The 24,524-nt window shown below is 47.5% G+C and overlaps 2 protein-coding genes across 7 annotated transcripts in view; one reads left to right on the top strand and one right to left on the bottom strand.

Moving 5' to 3' along the window:
• On the bottom strand, positions 1-20,435 carry LOC122368019 (arrestin domain-containing protein 2-like). Of its 6 annotated transcripts, none has more exons than XM_043341609.1 (7): positions 20,285-20,435; positions 6,295-6,431; positions 5,320-5,427; positions 4,778-5,001; positions 4,236-4,418; positions 3,097-3,276; positions 1-1,622 (listed from the first exon to the last, which is right to left on the bottom strand). In XM_043341609.1, the coding sequence occupies exons 2-7, from the start codon at positions 6,422-6,424 to the stop codon at positions 1,566-1,568; spliced, it is 882 nt and encodes a 293-aa protein (XP_043197544.1). In that variant the 5' UTR covers positions 6,425-6,431; positions 20,285-20,435; the 3' UTR covers positions 1-1,565. The 6 variants fall into 6 exon arrangements, with proteins under 6 accessions (XP_043197544.1, XP_043197547.1, XP_043197546.1 ...); XM_043341612.1 differs by lacking the exon at positions 20,285-20,435 and adding an exon at positions 20,265-20,280; XM_043341611.1 differs by lacking the exon at positions 20,285-20,435 and adding an exon at positions 10,489-10,503.
• LOC122368022 (4-hydroxy-2-oxoglutarate aldolase, mitochondrial-like) overlaps positions 16,648-24,524 on the top strand; it is a 19,594-nt gene continuing 11,717 nt past the window's right edge. The window contains exons 1-2 of the mRNA XM_043341614.1: positions 16,648-16,652; positions 21,597-21,700. Coding sequence (XP_043197549.1) covers positions 16,648-16,652; positions 21,597-21,700 — 109 coding nt within the window. The remainder of the gene's footprint in view (positions 16,653-21,596; positions 21,701-24,524) is intronic.

Raw genomic sequence — 24,524 nt, forward strand, 5'->3', positions numbered from 1 at the left:
TTCACATTGACTTACAAGCGATATCATTATATGCTGTATACTTCGTAACACCACTGCACTAAGCTTCGTTTCGAAACGCTGCCACAAGCTTCATCAGAATCTATAAAACTCCAGCAAAGCCACCAAAAGCGAGCACAGTCTCGCTTCCAACAGATGACAAGACACAGGCTTAGGTGGAAGCAAAACACACGAGAGGACACCACCAGACATACACCTTTTTAGGCCAAGTATAGACAGTGCACACTTTTCAGTAATGGTGCAACCGATTTCTACAGTTTGCCATAGACAGACTATGCTGTACTGTCGAAATCGCTTGCACTGTTACTGAAATGTGCGCACTGCCGCCCAAATTGGACGTACAATTGGTGTAGAACACACGAACATATCTTTGCACTCATCACATAAGCGTAGATGTATCGGGCATCAGATCTTTATATTCACTGAATTGACATAGAATTAAATCAGATCTATACTAGACGTCTGTCATATTATACAGACTGGCGCAGAATGACATCAGATCTATAAAAGACGTTTGCTTGATTATACCTTGGACAGTTTCTATCAAAAGGCACAGCAAGTTACTTTTGGTGCCACAAAGAAGTGACTTGAGGTAAATTCGTACAAACGTTTGCAAAATAGAATGCATTGCTCAATGCTCAAGTGATAAAGATAAATAGAAAATACACGATCTTGTCAAAAACAGCACGGAAGGCGTCTCACCAATCCATAAGGCATTTGCACAAAATATCGACGAGCATTCAACTATATCATGCGACAGTGTGCAACGCAATATCAATATTGACGCCAGGATTCTATCATTCAATCCTATGTCGGTCGCTATCCCACACAAATGGCAGACAGGGCGGCTCAAAACCGCGCCAGCACAGGATTCAGACGTTCTTCAATAGCTCTTCACGTCTTCTTTTCTTCACACGTCACTATATACGTTTCACGTCTACCCAGATCGCAACTAACTAATCGTCCTAAAAATACTGCCAGAAAAGGTATCGACATTTTATATAAGCACGTAAAATAAAATGTAAAAGTAGCTAAGTTAGAGGTGAAAGTACAATATGGTAGGCAGTAAAGTATCTTAGGAAGCAAAAACACTTTTAATGACTAGACAAATAGTTATCAAATACCTGCACAGAAACTGGTTAGAAGTGACGCTCAAAGGAAAATATCTTTTACAAATGGGGCGTAAAATTCACCCACACAAGTGGATTGCTGGCTAGTGCATATTACATAATATATATGCATGCGTTATACTATCTATAAACCAGAGAGCAGTAGCACTAAAGCTATAAACATTTCTAACCTTCACCATAGCTAGAAACTGCAAACGTATTCCACGACCCATCACAAATGTAAATAAACTACACTTGCAATGACCACCCAAGCAAAAATAAACTTATCTTGTTATTCCTAATGGCACGAACGGTCGCCAAGCTCTCTCGCTGGCATACTGTAAGCTATGCACCAGCGAGAAGGCCCAAGCAGACAAAGCATCAGTGCTGCTTTGATCGAAGGCGGGACGCATCTGTATAGTGGAGCCCACGAGGCGATTATCGTTTCGGCGTGGGGATGGTGCCCAGAGTCACCGGAATGTGAACGTCGCATACCTGTGGAGCAAAGAGCAGTTTAGGCGGGTATAGGAGGATCCAGTGAAGTATTACGGATACCGTAAACGGTTATGTTATTTGTATGTTCATTGTTCATCGAGCTATATAGGCATGCTGTACTGATCTCAGGCAGCTTTTGCAAAATTGTCAGGCGATATGTCGTAGTGTCAATAAAAATATCGTTTTAGTACTTCACAGCATAGAGAAAGATCGAAGTAATCGATCTGACAATAAGAAGCAAATGACGCAATGACCTGACTGACGAATAAACCAATACCTACCAGATTTGACCGGTCGCTGTGACTTGTTAAACAAGAAAATGGCACAATGACCAGGCTTAACCCTCGCCCGTATAGGGGGGGGGGGGTCGAACGGACCCCCCCCATGGTTTTTCGCAAATAACTCGCGTAAAAAGCGGCCGATCGCGACGAAACTTTCAGTACCCTCGCGTTCATCAATTTCACACCTACCCTGAAAATTTCATGACCCTGACCCAAATGACCTTTGACCTGTGGCCTACTTTTCGAGACCATGTTTGGTTGGAATCGCGATTCGGCGTATGTCGGCTCGCATTAGCCGCGCGTTTGCAGTCTTTTCGTGGTTTCAAGCGTTCAAACATGTGATATGATGTTGCTCTCATGCATTAGGGTGGGTGTGAAGGTCACCTGAAGGTCAGGTCAGGTCATTGACCTTTGATGACCTCGGTTCACTTTTTCGAGTTTTACATGTTTCTAGGCCAGTTTTTGGAGCTGAATTCGAATTTAGCAACCATATGAACATTTACGAAGTAGTTTTGGTGCCTTCGTAACATGTTACGAAGCTGTCAGAGGCGGTTGCCACCTACTACGAATACCCTTACTGGTTGACCTGACCTGACCCGACCTGGCCTTAATACATGAAGACATCATCTGTGATCAAAACTAACATGATATTCGTGATCAGCACCCCGAAAAACCCCATAGCAGCCACACTTTACGACGTTCTAACAGGGCCCGATTTTCCCGCCTTTGGGGTCATTGACCTGACCTGCAAGGTCAACCAATGACCTAGGACCTTAAAATTGGGTATCATCGGCTTCCTCTCGTCACGGGCAACACGCTCGTTTTTTCCGCGAAGCTCTGGCTCGATCAGGGGCGAAACGGCAAGCGGGGGTCCAACGGACCCCCCCCCCCTTATACGTTCGCGGCTGGAAAAACACCAATACGGGCGAGGGTTAATTTGACGTAGCAAAAAAATACAATTACCTGACCTCACGACTCACCGCATCGAACAAAATGACCGGACCTCACCGCAACAATCACGAGTGTAGCTTGACCTTGCAGTAGCCACTATCACCTGGCCCACGGAATATATAGTCTACGATAACCTACGACAAGCTACAACAATCTAGGACTGTCATAGACTATATACATTCCGTGCCTGACCTTTGATCTGTCGCTATCACCTGACCTTGCCAAAGTCACAGTGCCTTCACCTTGACGTAGTAGGTGACACTGATGATGCGACAGAGTGCCAGGTCGTCCATGGTGATCTCATCCTCCGGTACGGTGAGTTGAATCCGGTGCCACGCGCTGGCCGCTTTCCCCGGCTTCACTGTGGCTATGGACGTGCGTTCCTCGTTGTAGTTTTTCTTTCCTTCACGGGCCACCACTAGCTGTAAGAGGTAGAAAAAGGGAGTGAGAACAGATAAAGGTGGAGGATGAGAGGCCATCAGGAAGAAGCAACGGATGAAAACAAAAGTTACGAGGGAATTCGGAGTTGATAGGAATTCAATTTTATCCTAGCATGCGCCACTGATGCTCAACCCATTGCGCTGCTTCTCAAGAATACATTATAAAACACATTCGCTCAATAGCTTGTAAACCACTCAGGCAGCCAGCAAAATTGTTGAATAACGACATAATATGCATTCCCTGTTACAATCCACTTTCTAAGAAACAGTTTTGCCACCAATTAAGGTAAACGTGCAAGAGATATCTCAAAGGCAACACCCGACATAGCGTCGCCCTTTTATTAAAACAGCTTAAAAACATCAGTCAGGACTTAGTTAAGAGTGATTACAGTGACAGAACCAGGGTGAAAGCTTATCAACCAGGGTCATCTAGAAATTGGCCTCAAGCACGCCATGCTCGTCTTTTGTTGCGCAATCTTGTGCAGGCCGCCGAAAGCAGACACTTCATATTCAAGCCAACGAAACTACACATAACAAATGATCAATATCATTTCAAGGTTTTAAGGCGTGAATTGTGAAAAAATGTTGAAAAAAGAAAACAGCAACGTTAGCATCGAGAATGAGAAATAAATTTATAATGTTCTTGGGAGTTGATGGCGCTTACTTTCGAAGCAATCACCAACCGGGTAGGAATGAGGATTGGGACACCCTCTCTCACGCCTTTGATTGCAGATGAGGGGATATGTGTTACCAAAGGACGTAGACCCTGGGCCTGTTTCACGTCCACTGCCAGCACGCTGTCAGCACAAGTGTCAAATAGGGTTGCCATGGAAACGCGTTTCTCTAACACTACCACAATATGTGACGTCAGCTCGCGAAATGAGCTGGCAGCGTACTGCTAGGCTGCTGCTAGCGGCCGTGAAACAACGCCCCTCACCCACCCGTTTCAGTTTGACGTGTCCATCCAGCTGAGCCAACTCTGTGTAGACGCCGTCACTCGCGTCGATCCACAGGTCAATGGTCTCTCCGGCCACGTAGCCCTGCTTGGCGACGGTGACACTAAACTCCCCCGGGTTACCGTTCCACATAGTCCACTTGTCTTCACGTAGCATCTTCAGCGGAGCCTGGCGACGGAGCGTGGATATTTGGAGGACGTCAGAACGGGGCGAGATGGTCTTTAATTAATACAGTGATCTTCATAGTACATATGTCACATGATAACCATACACTTTACCTACAGGTAGTGCCCACAATAGGGATATGAACTGACGAAGTAGGTTAACGAGTTTAATGCGAAAAACGATAGGAAACTCACGAGTATGTAACGATAGTTTCATGCTCTAGCCATATTTCAATCGGTAATCAGTGCCTATGAACGAGTAAACAATCGTATCGGTGTATTAATTTAACTCGTATATAACCTAATCCAATCAGCACGATACCTACTGCTTTCAACAGTCGCCAGGCTTCCTCCCATACTCACAGCGAGATCAAAGCACTGACTGAGGTCCCGCTGCGGCAGAATCCTCAGCTTGACCTCCTGGGCGCCATCCCAGGACCACATGCTACTGCTCTTCAGTCGGGCCTTCAGCAAGAACACCACCTTGGCTTCATGGTACTTCATCGTGTGCGGCAGCCGCTCCGGCAGCGGGAAGCTGAAGGGAAGCTGGTGCTGGCCGGGGGGCAGGGATGTTTCTCCGGTAGTGGCTGAGGAGGGGGGAGGCGACGAGGGTCAGGTGGAACACGAATCTGTAGAGAAACTGGGGTTAAATGTGGGTGACGCAGGTGCGTATGAAATGTGGCATTACTTGTCCCCGAAAGCATAAAACTGATAAATATATGTGGAAAAAATACAATAATCTTAAATTGCTTAAATGGGCATTACTCGAGTTACCTTTGCGAGAGTTTCGGTTGTAACTCATCCCACACTAATGATCACGCAAAAGTCCGCTGTTGTTACGAGAGGGGGCAATACACCTCCCATCTCCCAAGTCCCAAAGAACCACCTGTTCCCAGTCTCTTCACCTGAACGAAGCGGAAGGTCCAGTCGAAACAGATCCTGAGTTTCCGAGTAGTTGGTATCATTTTCTTCCCATTCTGTCTTAGCCTGGACTCGAACCTTGAGAAGCATCGCTGAAACAAGCGTTTATTTAATGATTTGGCGGCTAACCTGAATAGTGATACATATCCGTGTGGCTTAGTGGATAATGCGTCCGTCTCGTTACTTGGTGACGAGTTCGCGGTCGGGAAGCTCCATGTCGTTCAGTCGTTTGACCCGCATTACCAGCTGGCAAGTGGCAGGGGAGGGCCACCTAGAACTGGGTGGACAAAGATTCTACATCATCCGGCCAATCCCGTTCAAGGTCAGCGGGGCTCGGCTGCGGTTATGGAACGTGATTGGCTGGACGATGTAGAAGCTTCATCGTCCGAGACTCGAGAGACGTCGCACGCGGGGAAAAATTATCATCAGGGTACCAGGTGCAGGCAAGGTAAGATGGCACTGGTGGGTCTGTGGTGTCTTTTGCAACAAGCAGTGCTTAGTGTGGTACCCAGACCCAGAGGCCAAAGGTACGCATTCAGCTGAGCAAAATTTCTTTAAAATCATTGAAGGTCAGTAAGTGTATTCTGTCTAGTCAGTGAGCTTCAAAGTTGCTGGCACAGAGTCAACAGTCAGCCTCCTTATCCACTCAACCACCAGGTGAGTTGACCAGGGCCCTGTTCGGTCACTGTTTTTATATCAGCATTTTATGTCGGTTTTCCCCATATAAGGAAAATATGGCTGGCGCTTCTTGGACTATCATTGGTCTAACGAATAGACCACTTGAATTCCACCAATGAGGAACCAAGAAGTAGCAGCATGCTCGTAGCCTGCTGATAAATAAACGGGGGCAAACAGAGCTAGGGTGAGCCACTACAACAGGGTTTGCTGAGTTTTTTCCTGGCTACAACTGCATTAATTATGTAGGTACCACTGTGATTCCAGTGATACTGAATACTTACAGCTGAACTTGTGACTTTTGTGGCCATCGATGGTGACAACGACAGAGCCGTTGACTGTCTCACCACACCGAAAGGCAGTCTCTCCAGGCCGGTCCGACCGGCATACTATATTCGTACTCTGTACCCCCATGGTTTGTCTGGAATGAAAAACAGCAACGTCAACGTTAATGGAACTAGCTGTGGGAATAAAATGAAGGCCTTCATTTCATAGTCAGGGACCCAGGTCCAGGTCCCTGACTCCCCGGCCCCCGCAGTCTTTTAGCTTCGGGGTAATGTTATCAGCAAATGAGTAAAAATAAAGCATTCAGGTTGTTAAAACAGTACTGACTACCTACAAATTATTCACCCTGAAAATAAATTATGAGTTCGCTGGTCAAACTTAAACCTACATTACTTATCGAATGAACTGGGGATTCCCCAATCACCCCCCAATCGTGCCCCCAATCAAGCCCCCAATCAAGGCCATATAACCCCCCCAATGTGAATGCCCCCACTTCAACTCGCATTTCACAACAGCAACAGAGACCCTTGACAAATTTGCTAGAATTCTGTTCAAAATAAATCATCGAAACGACTTTCTGCTAGCGCTAGCATTTAGATTCCATTACGCGACGTTCTATTCGTCTGCATCCTTAAAGGGACCCTCCCACCTTCAAAAAAGTTAATGAATTGGCATGAAAGTGATGTCGCTCGGTTCAGAAAGAGCAAAAATGAATATCCACTAAATTTCATCGAAAAATATTCACCGGTTTTCAAGATATTAGACTTTTACTTTTGTTTACTTTTTGGGATCTCCGCTGTTCCTAGCGACTTAATTTGAAAGTGCGGCATTTGTTGCGCGCAAAGCAGCATATACCACCGCGTGCTGCCAAACGTTTTAGTAAAAGATTTAAAAATCGTTAGATCTCCGCTAACGTCACAAATTCTAAGGGGGCATACCAATGCATTAGCCCCTTAGAATCCGAAAACTGCAAGTTTGAAATTCCATATCTCCGAATTAAAGCATTTTTCGATGTTGTGAATGCCCAAACCGGTATTTTCAGGCCATGGCCACCAATTTGGCTATCTCAACTCAAAACTAATGTTAAGGTGGGAGGGTCCCTTTAACGTCATCAGCTTTGATTCCATGACGGTTTTTCGTCCAGCAGATTTTCGTCGGACAATTTTTCGTCCGCAGATTTTCGTCCGACTTTTTTTCGTCTCGCATTTTTTCGTCTGTACATTTTTTCGTCTGTGCATTTTTTCGTCTGTTCATTTTTTCGTCTGTACATTTTTTCGTCCGGACATTCATGGGCGGCGCCACCGTGGGGTACGTGGGGTACTAGTACCCCACAGTCATTTGACTGTGGGGTACTGCATATACCCAGTACCCCACAGTCAGGAGCCCAGTCTGAACTTTTTCAAACACTTTTTCGTAGTCGTGCAATGGCCCTCTAAAACCATTAAATATGTTTTAGCAGTGGTCAAATGACTAATGCCAACAAAGGGCCAATATTGGTAGGTTATAACAGGCCCCTGCAGATCGGTAGGGCCCTTTGAAGGCTGACAGAGGGCCCTCTTGAGATCAGCAGTGCCATCTAAAAGCCATCTGAGGGCCCTCTGTAGATCGGTAGGGCCCTCTAAAGACAGACAGAGGACCCTTTCAGATCAGCAGATTGTTTACGTCGATCAGAGGGCCATACATTTAAGCGGCGTCTTCCGAAAACCGGTAGAAGGCCCTTTGTTGATCGGCAGATCACTCTTAAGACGGACAGAAGGCCTTTTTTAGATCAACAGGGATTTCAATAGCTCAGCGGGCTCCTACCTGGCGCTCAGAGAACCCTCTCACGCGCTGTCAAGGGGCCCTGTCGTGGCTTAGAGGGCTCCGTCAAACAATCAGGGGCTCCGTCGTGTACGTATAGGTCTTTTCTGTAGCTCAGAGGGGCCCCGTCAAACGTTCAGGGGCCCTTTATGCGTTCAAAGGGCCCTTCTGTCGCTTAGGGAGCCCTGCAAAACGTTCAGGGGTCCTTTATATGATCTGATAGTCTTATGTAGCTCAGAGGGCCCCGTCAAGCGATCAGGGGCCCTTAATGCGCTTAGAGAGCTCTGTCGTGTACTCAGAGGGCATTTATGTAGCCTAGAGCATAGGCGTAGGAACAGGGGGGGCCGGGGGGGCCATGGCCCCCCCACTTTCGGAGGTGGGGGGGCCAGCAATGTTAACTGGCCCCCCCACTTTTTGCTGACTTAAGTGTCTGTCTGTACCTAACCTACCACCCGGTAACTTGACAACTATTCAGCTTGCCCTTTAATGAGGATTCCTTTTTGTTTCTACAGCGTTATTGACCGCAATTTCCTTCACTCAATGAAGGAAACCATATCAGAGACAAGACTGTGAGTCCTGGTGACAGCATTTTGTTGAATACGAGGCGCGGGACAGCGAGCACTAAAAAGGTATAGGCAATACTAAGACAATACTAGCACGGTGCAGGAGAATGCGTATACAAACGACCAACGCTTGACCTTATCTGCTTGGGGTCGGCATAGTTCGTCAAAGACGTACTAGCTGGGACGTACTACTTCTGAAACATCACCTTCGAAGACTTGCCTACTATTTTTTGCAACTTTTAAACGTTCCACTAAATGCATAGGATTCCTCAGCTCGAACTGCATCTGAAACACACAGTTTTTTACATTCATCGCATCTTAATTTGGTCATTTTGACATGACCCTGACCCGACCTTCACTATACGCTTAACCTGCTGGAAAACTTTACTGTACCTGGGTATACCTTTACAGTACCTTTACAGGGTTTACCTTACAGTATTCCTATCCGGTCACTTTATGGAAAATGGCCTAGTTAGCTGCGGGTCGAAAACAGTCTTATATTCCATTTTCTATGTTCTAGTAGTATTGATCATTATTGACTTTATAAGGAGTATGTATCAAAATATAAATAAATGAATAAATGAATGAATAAATAAATAAATAAATAAATAAATAAATAAATTTCACGCGAATCGTAAAGATAAGGGAATCCCTCCTATACATTCGCGAAAGAAAACCAATCCCAAATAGATACCTTTCTTCCTGGTTCGATCTTTAGACCATGTCAGCTGATGTTAGTTATAAATATCAATTAGGTACCTTGACAAGCTGGACAAAATCAGAAATAATATATATGTTAAATAAGTTACAGCGTGCTGAGGCAGTTGATATACTCACATTATGGTCACAATTCTTAGCACGCCAATGCTGCGCCCATGAGTTGACAGAACGTTTGAACGCTTCTTCATAACTGGGATGAATGCCGCTTACTTCTCTTCCTGCTAGACAAGCTGTTTTATGTCCCAGGGCTCATAAATAGCTTTAAAGTTATCGCTAGAAGCGTTAAAAATGCATGGAATGCACATATTATGAAATATTTGATAGGTTACGAGTGAAATTATCGTCATAAGACTAGCTTTGCAAAATTTTACGACGCTGGTACCCGACTGCAAATATTTGCTGAAAATTCGCAGTTTTGTACAATTGTGGCGCTGTTTATGCGCCTTAAATAGTAAAAAAGTCATTTTTATAATAATCAGTAGCTCGGAATTTTGCGTCCACCGCCACGTGACTTTGTCTTCTTTTTACCGCTCGATTTTTTTCAGGCTGCATTTTTATGATAATCAACGGCTCAGAATCGGGAATAAAATTCGCAGCCGGCTCGGAATTTATTTTATAATAATGGCCTCTGATAGTCTTATGTAGCTCAGAGGGCCCCGTCAAGCGATCAGGGGCCCTTAATGCGCTTAGAGAGCTCTGTCGTGTACTCAGAGGGCATTTATGTAGCCTAGAGCATAGGCGTAGGAACAGGGGGGGCCGGGGGGGCCATGGCCCCCCCACTTTCGGAGGTGGGGGGGCCAGCAATGTTAACTGGCCCCCCCACTTTTTGCTGACTTAAGTGTCTGTCTGTACCTAACCTACCACCCGGTAACTTGACAACTATTCAGCTTGCCCTTTAATGAGGATTCCTTTTTGTTTCTACAGCGTTATTGACCGCAATTTCCTTCACTCAATGAAGGAAACCATATCAGAGACAAGACTGTGAGTCCTGGTGACAGCATTTTGTTGAATACGAGGCGCGGGACAGCGAGCACTAAAAAGGTATAGGCAATACTAAGACAATACTAGCACGGTGCAGGAGAATGCGTATACAAACGACCAACGCTTGACCTTATCTGCTTGGGGTCGGCATAGTTCGTCAAAGACGTACTAGCTGGGGGCCAGGGTGACCGTGCCTCAGCCTCGTTTCAAACAGGCTGGGGGCCAGCAATGTCTGTTTCTGCCCCTCCCCCTTCCACTTTCAGTGCAGTGACGGTCGCAGAGGGGGATCAGGGCCATGCCCTTCCCCCCTCCAAAGGCTAATCAGGGGGCCATCATATCATTTGGCCCCCCCAAACAACCAATGGGCCCCCATGGGCGTATGGGGCTCTGGCCCTTATTCGATTGTCACGAGACTCAAGAATCACACGCTAGCTATTAACAGCTCCCAAACCAGTCATTGAGGGTCCTACACTGATCTCGGAGGGCCCTTCAGTGGCGGTCAAGCGCCCACATTGACCGCTGAGAACCCACATTGACCTCATTTGAGGGCCCCTAAACCGGCCTCAAGGGCCCAGCCGGCGTCTGAGGGCCTCACACCGGCCTCTGGTGGCCTCATTTCTGTCTCTGGGGTGCCTTTAGGTGCCTTTGAGGGCCCCGCACTGAATTCTGAAGACCCGATGCCGGCCTCTAAGGGTCCGCATCGGCCTCTGAGGGTCCACCTTGGCCTGAGGGGTCCAACGCCGGCCCATGCCGGTCTTTTAGGGCCCCACACTGACCTCTAAGGGCCCATGCTGACCTGTAAGGACCCACATTAGCCTATGAGGCCTTGCACGGGATTCTGAAGACCTGATGCCGGCCTCTGAGGCCCATCTTGGTTTTTGAGGGCCTTCTGCTGGTCTCTGGGTTCCAACACCGGCCCATGCCGGTATTTTAGGGTTCCACATTGACCTCTAAGGGCCCCGCACTGGATTCCGGAGATCCGATGCCGGTCTCCAACGGTCCACATCGGCCTCTGAGGGCCCACCTTGGCCTATGAGGGCCCTCCGCTGGTCTCTAGGTTCCAAGTCCCTCCCATGCCGGTCTGTTACGGCCCCACACTGACCTCTAAGGGCCCATGCTGGCCTGTAAGGACACGCATTAGTCTCTGAGGGCCTTGCACTGGATTCTGAAGACCCGATGCTGGCCTCTGAGGCCCATCTTGGTTTTTGAGGGTCTTCTGCTGGCCTCTGGGGTCCAACACCGGCCCATGCCGGCATTTTAGGGTCCCACACTGACCTCTGAGGGCCCATACTGGCCTGTAAGGACCCACATTAGCCTCTGATGGCCCAAGTCGGCATCTTAAGGTCTCATCCTGCCCTTTGCAGGCCCTGTACTGGTCTCTGAGGGCCTTAACCCTCGCCAGCCGGGGGGGGGGGGGGGTGCCGCCCCTCCATAGTTTTTTTTTCGCGATAGCTCCGAACACGCCGGCGATAGAGAGCTGAAGCTTGGCATACCTGACCTTTGAATCAAACGGGATCTTTTGACACCAACCGCATTTTCGGGTCAGATCAGGTCACTGACCCATGTGGTCATAAGTGAACCTCTGCACGGTCTTCAGATGTCGCAACTTCGCAACGCCCTCACTGCCAGAGGAGATTTCACAGGGAAATGAACCTTGGAGGACCTAGTATCCAATAGGAGTCTTTCAACTTGTATAATGTATATCTCGGATTTTTCCTAAAGTTCATATGAGGTCAGGTCATTTTCGTGACCTCACCATTAGGTATAAGTCAATGGGGATAAACTGAAAACTTTTTCTGGCGCCGGGAATGATCGATCTCCAACTATCTCAAGCACACCGAATCGTGATTTCATGCACTCCTTGCAAGGTTCGATGCGTCACTTTTGCAATGTTGACCTTGCGCGACGTCATTTATGAAGTTATAAGGGTCTTATTAGTTTTTCGTCAATAACTAGGTACCGATCAAATTGAGCTAGCGAGTCGGGAAAGCCACCTATGGACTCAAGAAGACCTGCCGAATCGAATGATATGCGACATGACCTCCTTCGACCAATTTCGTGACCTGGGGACGCCGACCTGACCGTGACCCGAGGTCCACTGGCGGTCGCAGCCGCTAGCAAAAGGGGGGGGGGGCCAAAGTCACACTCGCGGGACATAACATTTATCCGTCACCGGGAGGGGGGGTGGGTGATCGGCTAATTTTTTACGTCCACGAGGTGCCGCGCAGTTGGCATTACTTATGCTTCATCCATCTGATTCTTGCGTGAAATATTTAAGCTCAATTTAAGGCAAAATCACCAGTTCCATTTCCCGTCCCACGGTGCTCCCACCGGTCGGCCCACTGCACCATGACGACGGATCGGTGAAGCAATAAGCATAGGTATACTGGAAGGTCAGGCACGCGGATTCATGACCTTACCACTATAAAACAATTCGGAAAAGTACAGATACCTCTTGCTTAGAACAAGCATGTGAAACCCAGAGAGCATTTTCAGACTATGACATTTACCCATATAGGTAACAAACCTAGTTGTGTGGTGGCGGGAGAGAGTAGGTACACCGACCTCTGGAGACCCCCCACAGGTTCCGAGCTTTCAAAATTGGCATCTGAGGGCCGCGCGCGACTCCTGCGGGGCTTCGCAACGGCTCTATTGGGGCTCACTCAACCTGCCTAGTCTTACTGCTAAAAAGACTGGCCCTGAGCCCTAAGGACTTCATCAGTCTCTGCCAGCCCCAGGACCCACACCGGCTGATGGGGTCCCGACGTCGAAATATGAGGGAATCTGCGCGGGACCATCAGGACGTAAAGTAATCTCGATCAGGACCAACGTAAGGCTGTGCCGGAGACTGCGTGAGCCCTCTGATCTTCAGAAACCCACCCATGTATGTTTTCACGTAGAGGCCAGTTTAGGGCCCTCAGAGACTAGTATAGGGCCTGCAAACTACAAAGGCCAGTAGTTTGAGACAATCAGTGACCGAGTTGGGCTCTCAGAGGCTAATGTGGGTCATTACAGGCCAACATGGGCTCTCAGAGGTCAGCGTGGGGCCCTAAAAGACCGGCATGAGCCATCGTTGGACCCCAGAGGCCAGCAGAGGGCCCTCAAAGGCTAAGATGGGCCCTCCTCAGAGTCCAATGAAGGCCCTTAGAGGCCGGCATCGGGTCTTCAGCAGCCAGTGCGGGGCCCTCATTGGCACCTAAAGGCTCGTCTTGGGACACCACAGACAGAAATAAGGCCACCAGAGACCGGTGTGAGACCCTCAGACGCCGGTTGGGACCCCTGAGGCCGGTTAGGGGCCCGCATAGGCCAGATGTGGGGTCTCAGAGGTTGATGTAGGCTCTTAGCGGTCAACGTGGGCGCTTGACCGCCACTGAAGTTCCATCAGAGGTCAGTGTAGGACGCTCAAAGACCGGTGTGGGAGCTATATTAATAGCTGGGCGTGGGTTTTTTGAGCCTCGTGACGATCGAATAATTGCCAGGGCTCCATACACCTATATGGGGGCCCATTGGTTGTTTGAGGTGGGGGGGGGGGGGTAAATGATATGATGGCCCCCTTTATTGACCTTTGGGGGGCATGGCCCTGATGTCCCCCCCCCCCGCGACCGCCACTGTGTACACACTACAGACATGCCTCTGAGATTACATACTAGCTCATGCAAACTCTATGCAGGCCCCGGAGTTCCCAAGCTAATCCTTAAGAAACCAAGCCGGCATACGGCGTCACCACCGGGCTTCTGATGTGCACAGCACCAACCCATGAGGTCTTACTTTAGTATCTTAGAGCCAATCTCCTTTAGCAGGGCCCACCCACCACTGCCGAAGGGGGTCTCATGCCAGCCATTGCTGGGCCTACGAGAGCCTCAAGTAAACCCACGCTGATATTCCATATAAGATCCGGCCATACTCGTGATAGTCGTGAACCGGTGCCAGCGACGCTGACCGCCAAATTGACAGAATGCGAAACTGAGCCCACTCATGAGTGAAATTTACGTCCTTTGATGGCGCAAAAAAGAAAATGAATCATACGAAAAGCTTTTCTAGGACTTTTGTTCGATCTGAAAGGTGGGGCCAAAAGATAGTATGGCCCCACCTTTCAGCACCAAAGGGGGGGCCATGGCCCCCGTGGCCCCCCCCCCCCTGGGACCGCCAGTGCCGAGGTCAACACCCTAAGTTTACCTCACCCAAACAAAAAGTATATCATTCGACGCGCCTGAGAGAGGCGAACACGATGCTGGCAAAATCGCGGCTCTGCGGCCATTTTTTGCGAAGTTATTCACCAAAAACGGAACCGTGCCTTGAGGCACTTGACCTGACCTCAGAGGTCACCGGTTTTTGTTTGTTTTGTTGGGTTAGGCCCTTTCGGTCCAATGAGACCATTTCAGAGCCGGAAGGATGATAGGATATAGGGTCCAGAGGACAGGCCACCCAGCCCCAAGGCACTCACTGCACCCGGCTACGGGGTGCGCTCCCTCGGGAGCAGCGGTGCCGCTCCAAGGGAGCAGCCCGCATGAGATGAAGTTGCCTGTCCAGCCCGGAGGGGGTTGCGGTGTGGAGGAGAAGGATTTCAGTATCCTGAGGATAGAAGCACGGAACGGTGTCAGAGGTCACCGGTTGACCTAGGACCATAAAATCGGGTATCGATCTCTGCGTCCCGTAACGGCGCACACGCTCGTTTTACCGCGACGCGCTAGCTCCACCTGGGGCGAAACGGCGAGGGGGTCGTACCCGCCGGCCCGCCCCTTCGGCCAGCGCGTATGTAGAAAACCTATAGGACCGGGCCGTGGAGGGTTAAACTGGCCTCTGAAGGCCCAGACCGTCTAAAAATCCCACACCGGCCTCTGATAAGTGATAGTCAATCAGCCCAGTTGCAGTGGTCGCTGATATAAAACCTCTTAAAAACGTTATAGGCCTGGCTGAGCCTAGCTGGGCCGTTCATGCTGATTTTTATAGGTATATTGAAAAGACTCGCTTTGCACGTTTCACGCTTGCTCGTAATGAAAAAGTTGCTGGATGCCTCTGGAATTTGCATGGGTGCCAACGGCTGCGGAGGTCAGGGGAACGCGTCCATCAGTTTGAGCTTATGGACGGGAGACTCCCTGAAATTTCAACAAATTTTTTTCTTTTTTTGTCTCGATTTTTTTTTTTTACCTCTGAGCATGTTTGCGAAAACAAAGTGGCCGAAATCCGAGGAGAAATCGGATTTTGGGGGTAGGTTAGGTTTTGGACCTCTGGGACCCTGGCCCCCCCACTTTCGAAAACGTTCCTACGCCTATGGCCTAGAGGGCCCCCGTCAAGCGATCAGGGACCCTTCTCATGTGTTCAGAAGGCCCCCGTCAAGGAATCAGGGGCCCCTTCATGCGTTTAAAGGGTCCTCTCGTGTATTCAGTGCTTTTCTGTAGCTCTAGGGCCCTCGTCAAGCGTTCAGAGGCCCTTTAAGCGCTGGGGGCCTTTCTGTCGCTCAGAGAGCCCTGTCAGGCGTTCAGGGGCCCTTTATATGCTCAGAGAGTTTTCTTGTAGCTCAGAGGGCCCCGACACGCGCGATCAGGGGCCTCTTCATGCGCTTAGAGGGCTCTGTCATGTACTCATAGGGCCTTTTTGTGGCTTAGAGGGCCCCGTCAAGCAACCAGGGACCCGTCAAGCGATCAGGGACCCCTTTAAGTGATCAGGGGGCCCCTTCATGCACTTATAGGACTCTGTTGTGTATTCAGACCCATTCTGTAGCTCAGAAGGGCCCCGTCGAGCGTACTTTATGCACTCAGAGGGCCCTCATGAAGGGATCATGGGCCTATTCATACGCTCAGAGGGCCTTGCATATTCAAAGGGCCTTTCTGTAGCTCAGGGGGACCCCGTCAAGTGTTCAGGGGACTTCATGTGTTCAGACTAGGCCCTTTCTAGGCAAAGGCAAAGAGGGCCCCGTCAAGCGTTCAGGGGGCACTTCAAGCGCTCAGAGAGCCTTTCTGTAGCTTAGAGGGTCTTCATGTAGCTCAGAGTGCCCTGGTCAAGCGATCATGGGGCTCGTTTACTGCATCTGAAGGGCCCATCGGACGGCAATAGAATAAAATAACCCTCAAACATATAGTGGGCGAAATCCGGACTAAACATGGGGGTATATGTGGGTCCACGCCCCCCGATTTGGAATACCCCTCCCCTGGAGATTTTCTGAACCCTCCCCTGTACCGTACTAAGTAATAACCCGCGCGGCCGCGCCCCGCTGGGGTTCTGGATTTCCACGCCCTGCTGGGGCGTGTTTGACCCCCCTCTAACTCGGCCCCTGGGCCACGTAGCGACATGCGGTAAGCGGCATTCTAAAGAACGTCAAAAACGATGATGAAAATACTTTTTTAGGTCAGGTCAAAGGTCAGCTCACCAGAGGTCATCAAATGTCAAATTTTGCTCTTTCGACATTTTTCGAAACTGCCAACGGACAACTCAGGAACCAATAGAGCTACAACGCCGCGGAAAAGCGCAATCGATAATTCTTTTACAGGCCTTTCTGAATAATGTTCTCAGATTTGACCTCAGGTTAACGGTTTAGCCTCCAGAGGGCAAAACTCCGTCGCTTTTTAAGAAAAAAGTTTTTTCATTAACTTTTGACTCAAGAGAGACACGACATTATTTTTGCCAGCATCGTGTTCCTCTCGTCGAGACGCGTCGAATGAACTATAATTTGACCTTAAAGGTCAACTTGAAAATTTGACTTTAGGTCAAGGTCATGATCTGACCGGAAAAAGTCATGCTGCATATCAGTCGATCCATATCGTCGAGCCAAACACATCTAAGGCGTTTTCATCGCTCTACCTTGCCTCTACCAAAAGTTATTAGCGAAAAACTGTTAGATACCATTCGTGACCTGAGATGACCTCGGAGACATAATCATAGGTAGTTGCGGCACTCGGCGCTAGAGGCGCCGGCCGCCACATGCGGCGAGCGGATGACCGCTCGTGAGGTCAGTTCTGTCCCGCATCTGATTTGTTTTGTAAAAACAATATATGGCCCCAGTAAACATGCCGACGTCGGCCCGACGTCGGCCGACGTCGGGGTGACGTCGGCAACTCGGCATCGGCATGCCGACGTCGGCCCGACGTCGGTCCAACCTCGGCACGATGTCGGCTGGATGTCGGATATGCCCGCATGTTCCGACGTCCAGCCGAGGTCCAGCCGACGTCGGGCCGACGTCGGACCGAGAGCAATTGCTGAGGTCCAGCCGACGTCGGGCCGACGTCGGGGCGACGTCGGGCCGACATCGGCCGCTGTTTTGACCGTTAAAATAATATAAAATACATGTTTCATGTTTCATAAAGAGCTTCTGTATTCAAAATATCCTCAGGAAACTCAAATCTTCCTCCACGCCGCAACCCCCTGATCCGGACTGGACGGGGAACTTTATCCCATTTGGGATTGCCCGTAAGCCGAGCTCGCCCGTAGCCGGGTGCGGTGAGTGCTTGGGGGCTGCTCGGCCTATCCTTTGGTCAGGTCAGGCTCAGCCCCGGCAACTCACCAGGACCGGGCCCAGTTCATATAGAAAGGCCAGTCGGCAAGTGTCACTTTGCCAAAGTGCCACTTATCAAAGGGACACTTTGGGAAACGTTGGTGCAGGTGTGTAAGAGAGGCTATATGAATCCATTGTGGGGTCGCCCTTTCCAATAAGTGTCACGTATAGCAATGGGACCAGGGACTCTGTATGAACTGGACCCAGGGTGCTCGCCAAGAAGACCAATGTCTCCATCCTATGATCCTTCCGGCTCTGAAATGGTCTTGTCAGACCGAAAGGGCATAACCCAACAAAACAAACCAAATTCGTTAGCTGGCTGCGTGGTGTAGTGGGTAGCGCACTAACCTCGCGTTCGAATGACACGGGATTCGACTCCCATCGCCGGCAGATGCTTTTGGCGTGTTGTCCCAGTAAACATGCCGACGTCGGCGACTGGGGGGCTCGAATCCCGCCGCCGGTTGATGTTTTTGGCGCGTTGTCCCAATAAACATGCCGACGTCGGCCCCGTCGGTCCAACGACAAACGATCTCGTCAACCTCGGCAAACGATCTCGGCCCGACGTCGGCTCGACGTCGGCTGGACTTCGGCTGGACGTCGGAACATGCGGGCATATCCGACGTCCAGCCGATGTCGGGCCGAAGTTGAACCGACGTTGGGCCGACGTCGGGCCGAGCCTCGGCCCGACGTCGGGCCGACGTCGTCATGTTTACTGGGGCCGCCTCTGGCCGAGTGCCAGCAACGCTGCTTTCTTGAAACGAGGGGTCACGGGTGCCTTTTTCCGGTTCAGCGTGTCATGTTTACTCGTAATTCAGTGTTTGAAAATGTTTAGAATGGCGTTCGTCTAAAACAGACGCTTCTCAATTTTCTCCCATTCACTTAGGTATAATGGAGAGACCCGAAAAGTGATCTGACCTTAGGTCATTGATATCAAAATTTCGAGATATACATTTTGTAAATATTGTTACTTTTATCAATCGCTTGAAGCTTTAAACTAAAGCGATCGGTCACTTGGTATAGCTATGGCAGGCATTGAAACTTTTTAGGAGGTGACTAGGCCACTTGAAGTGACCTGGTGACCTGACCTTGGGCTAAAATTTTCACAGCATGTGCGAAAAAGATGTATGATAAGGTGTGCCAAAAACGTGAGATATTTGCGAAAAACCGCAGAAGGAGGGGTGTTCAAAGTTCAAACACTCCCCAGCAGGGCGCGGGATAAACGAACGGCGGGACAAGTCAATTAAGAATAGGCTTCGACACAACGCGTCGTTAACAACTCTTGTGTTAACGCTCTGCGTTCCGTGTTCCACCTACAAAGAGAGAAAAAACACACCCCGGCCCTGTCTATTGTCAAACATTCTTTCACTGTCGACTATTAGATTGCTATTGCAAGTGCCTTCAATATTACGCCATGATAAATGTATGGGCCCTTTTCACTCAGCAAGGGCCCTTTTCACCATGGGCCCCTTTCACTATCCATGGGCCCTTTTCACCATAGTATCCCACAGTCAAAAATTCGTGGCGCCGCCCCTGCGGACATTTTTTCGTTCGTATATTTTTTCGTACGTGCGTTTTTTCGTCCGGACATTTTTTCGTCCACAATTTTAACGTAACCTAACCTAACCTAACCTAACCTAACCTAACCTAACCTAACCTGACCTAACCTAACCTAACCTAACCTAACCTAACCTAACCTAACCTTACCTAACCTTACCTACTGATGTTTGCCTACCGGGGGATAAGGAAAAAGTTACTTGCATGAATAGATTGCAAGCAATGGTAAGTCAAATATTTTTAGGTTAAGTGGTTGTGCATCAGGCTTCAGGCCTTCGGCCTGAAGCCAGATACACAACCACTTAACCTAAAAATATTTGACTTACCATTGCCTGTAATCTCTCCTAAGGCATTGCCTTCGGCACTGCACTGCTTTCGCCCCGAGTATTATTATGACGTCATTTGCCTCACAGTTGAATAGCATTGTATTATGTTTTCACTCAACCTTGGGTGCACAGACGTAAAATTTATTGAACGAAAAAATGTCCGGACGAAAATATGTACAGACGAAAAAATATACGAACGAAAAAATGTCCGGACGAAAAAATGTACAGACGAAAAAATGTACAGACGAAAAAATGCACAGACAAAAAAATGTACAGACGAAAAAATGCGAGACGAAAAAAAGTCGGACGAATATCTGCGGACGAAAAACTGTCCGACGAAAAAATGTCAGACGAAATTTTGTCCGGACACGTCAGCTTTTGATCAAAATGCGATATCATCGAATACTTTCGTGATGGGAACTTGTTTATTTGTACCGGAAGTTAGTCCACATTTCCATCCACATTCGGCCCGGGGGTATTTTGATTTAGGGCATTTAGGGCAATTTAGGGAACCTCTTCAATAGGATAGCACTCGCCATTCATGTTGTTTTCTTACCCAGGACAGGTGCATCGAAATTCTTCACAATATTTCGAATCAGGACACGATATTTACAGTGAACCTATATTGATATAAATCAATATGCATGAAATGTACAAGTTATCCAGGATTTAGCTTAATCTTGTATCACGCTGCTCTCAAATTGCGCGAGCTGACGTAATGTGATGACGTCATACTGCTGACGTAAGGGGCAATTCTGGCGCACGATTGCCGCAATGTTAACCCTGTTTACATAGCATTTAGACATTTCCCTAGATGGCTTAGAGATATCACAAAACTGGCCAGTGACCTTTTGCAACTACACAAGTGACTGTATTCAATGCTACAAAGACCACTTTCTCGGAATTCAGGCATAATACATCAATAAATTGCAATAAATAGGCTATTTTCGGCTCGAAAAAAGGGTACTATTTCATGCGTACAAAGACTATTTGCAAGCACCATATCTGCTGCCATATCTCCCTGCACCCCCTCGTAAACACTTTGCCATATTAGCTAAGTAAAGCTATATAAATCACAATATATGCAGATATACTTTACAAAAACAAAATATAAAACGATATATAATATAAACAAAAGTAAGATATAAAAGGCTTGAAAGAAAAACATCTTAGAAAACAAGTATTTGGCCCACCACTAATATCGAGTACTGCTGTCTCTCGGCAGACAGCTCTGCACTCTGATTGGCGGAAATCAAGGCTAACTAGTGCTGGGCAACGAAGTATGACCAAGTACAGCATGCTTAGGAACGATGATGACGTAGTTGGGGGTGGTAGATTTAGCGTGAAGACCCATCAAGAGATGATTTCCTGGCTTATTACTATTGGCAAAAATAGCGAAGTTGGGTTTATCAACAACAACATTAAGGGTTCTTTTCTGAAAATATAAAAGCATTCATCCTAGACTTTTCTAAAAACATCAAAATATGACTTCTAAGTGTATCACTTGAACCGCCACAAAACAGCTTGAACGCCGTGGCTCCCTAATGACGTCATTTTCTGATTAGCAAATCAGCGCCGAGCAAGGCTTACTCTGATTGGTCAGAGAAATATCGGGAGTTTTATGTTGAGGGGACCGGAGTGCGCCTTTGGTTAGGAATTTTTCACGGCGGTGGTAAAATCCTCTGGCTTAGCTCTGGCTTGTCTAGCAGTGCCATCTATAATAGAAGTCTTCAACTAGCAGTTTGGCACTTATGATCGCCTAGATGACGCTACCAATCGGTTTAGGTATTTGACTTGATGAATGAGCGCAACGTGATTAGAGGTAATTAGGTACTGACTCTCGAATCTGCTTAGAAAGTCATTTAGAGCGTATGTGATACCTGCTACCAAATATCTTACGCACTCAGTTTCTGCTTGGTGTTTCCATGCCTTTTGAATCGATCAAGAAAATGTCACTGCTCAGAGGTTGAAGGTAAGCGGGAAAAGGGGTGTTATATATTTGATCTTTCTATAAATGAATGCAGAATATGAATAAATGCAATCCGCTAAATGTAAGCCGCAAGGAGTGCATCGAACATAACAATCAGCTTTATTTTCATCGTTTTCATGGAAACAACTCAGGGGTGGAGATCTGTCAAAATTTCAGCGGGGGTCCAGGCCGGGCAGATGGAGGCGGGCTGGATGCAGTACCGTTGACTTACATAGCAGTAATTCGTTTTCAGGGGGGTCCTGACACCCCGACCCCCCCCCCCCCGAGATCTCCACCTCTGAAACAACTTAGTCTTATGCTAAAATGTTGGGCAAAAACTTTGCAATATTCAACTCATATGATGCCCAAATGTACGACATACAATTCATTTGAAGCCCATGCGTCGTTTATTATCAAAACTACATAACATGAAGAGCGTCATAAACTTGGCAGGCTTTTTCTTTTTGGTGGCCAGCACTCCATTACCACATTTCTGGATTTTGTATTTGCTGCGCAGCATTTGTCGACATGGCGGAGGCCGAACACCTGAAAGTAGATCGAGCTGGCATGTGAATCTGGCAACTCCTATGTAAACGGGGCTATTGTTTTACGTCATCAGCTAAATGTTCGAAGTTAATGTCCAAATTTTTCCTAAACCCAACTTCTTTTAAATACATCATATTGAAAAAATATATATCAAAAATATATATACTATCATGACTGCGTAAACTCTTACTTTTAGGCTCATACGTCACTTAATGCCGCCGCCAAGGTCGCGGCAATCGTGCGCCGGAACTACCCATTATGACAGCATATTTACGTCTGGACAACGAGTTGCGGGGAAAAGTGCTGATTGTGTTGCAGTTTTAGGAGCCGGTGATTAGGCTGGATTTTTGGGTTACTTTTTCGTTCCGTTTCATGTATTTCATAGTGTTTGGCTTTTGAATATTTTAGTTCTTTCAGATAAATATTACTTGCCTTACAACTTTTGTAAAAACGTTTCATTTTTTATAAGCCGGCGTTCAGAGTCCTAACAATACATCAGCACTACAATCATTGTAAACAAACAAATGGAGCACCACTTGGCTCTGTTCCAAGGCCATTTTTTAGTTTATCTGGTGGTTTTCTTGCTCTTGTACGTCGTTTTGTTGGATGTTTTGAATCCCTTAAGATTGACTTATATCATATTTAGGAAGCATGTTGACTGGAAACAATCTGAAGTATCCAGGAGGCTGACGGAGGTCCTGACTACTGAGCAATATCAATATCAAGTTGAACAAGTTATGAAATTTTGGTTGATAAACGCAAGTTGATCGGGCTCATATATCAGCAAGAAAAAGTAAAATTAAAAGAGCTTATTGTCCAAAAACAAGCTATAATATTGCAGACCTTGGAGCAATACTGAAGAGCACACTGAGCAGGATCATGCCAGAAAATGTTGACTGATGAGCGCATATTGATGTATTGGTATGAATATTGAATGATAACTTACAACAGCTCAGCAAGATAAATTAGTGCTAACTATCAAGTTAAAATCTAGAATGAATGGACTTGGGCAGTTTTACTATGCTTAGATGCTATGCAGATTGTAATGTGCATCAGGTACTCAGTGTCTGGCAAATGAAACATGCGATCATTCCATTTGCTACTGGAGGAGAAAGCTTGGATCACTAAATCCACTTTATGTTGATTTTGATGTTAATCATCATCACTGTATTTCTTGAAAAAAGGATTGTAGTAAAATTGTCAATGTGACAATCCATGCAACGATGTGATCATATTATGTGTTCATAGTCATTCGTGATAGTCATTATTGGTCCAATATACAATGGCAAAGCTCTCAGTCTCAGCGTTTCTTCCTGTGGATGGCCAGCAGTGACTCAGAGCTTAGAAGTATTAGTTTTCTTCACAGGGCTGGGATAAAAAGTACTGAGGGTAATCTTCCACCAAGGAACTCTACTTTGACATGGTATGAGATGTAGGCACAAGTAGGTAGGTGCTCAGTTCCTATAGTCAGTAGTTGTGTATGTTTAGTCGGGTTAGCTTAGATCAGATTGTTAGTTTTTTAATTTGCCAAATGTCCATAAAATGTGACCTGAGCAATGAGCATACCTGAACCTGACTAACCTGACAGCTGACCTAACCTCAATCATCACACATATTTGCAGCCTACCCAAGACCTGCATGGCAGTAGCACCCAGTTATAGGTAGGTACTCACCCTAACTCAGTCTTACCTGCTAACCTTCAACTTGCCAAAAGTTAGCTCACATTGCCAAGCTGTGTCCAGGGAAACAGTCAACTGAGGAACTGGCTCATTGGGTGGCTGGTGGTGTGAGTCTGTGCATTTAAAGTGCTTCTTCTCTGAAGCTGCTCTGCACTGCTGTATGTCATGTTAGATGCTCAGAAAATGTGGGAAATGATTACTAAGCTACTTTGGTGCTTTGTTAATGCTCGAGACATGAACAAGTACAGATCCTGCAGGGTACAGCTATGAGTTAGGTGCTAGGTGAGTATGTTATGTGAATGTGCTGTTCCCTGTTTGACCGTAAGTATACAAACAAGCACAGGGTCACAGTTATATATTCAATCTCCACATAAACATACAACAAAAACGGCCATATAGCCTAACTCCGAACACACCACAGATAACTTAAGCCTTTGAAGGCACAAAAATGTTTTGATTAACAGGACAGGTTTACAATATATCCTCTGTCCTTGGGGGATCTTGCTGCCAAGTTGAGGTATGATGACTGAACTTCAGGATTGATCAACCTTTTCTTAGCCACTGCTTATATACGAGAAAGACCAAATGCTTGTTTGTTTTGA

This window comes from Amphibalanus amphitrite, unplaced genomic scaffold (genome assembly GCF_019059575.1).
Source record: "Amphibalanus amphitrite isolate SeventyFive unplaced genomic scaffold, NRLGWU_Aamphi_draft 000915F_arrow, whole genome shotgun sequence".
In the NCBI taxonomy this organism is placed as follows: Eukaryota; Metazoa; Arthropoda; class Thecostraca; order Balanomorpha; family Balanidae; genus Amphibalanus; species Amphibalanus amphitrite.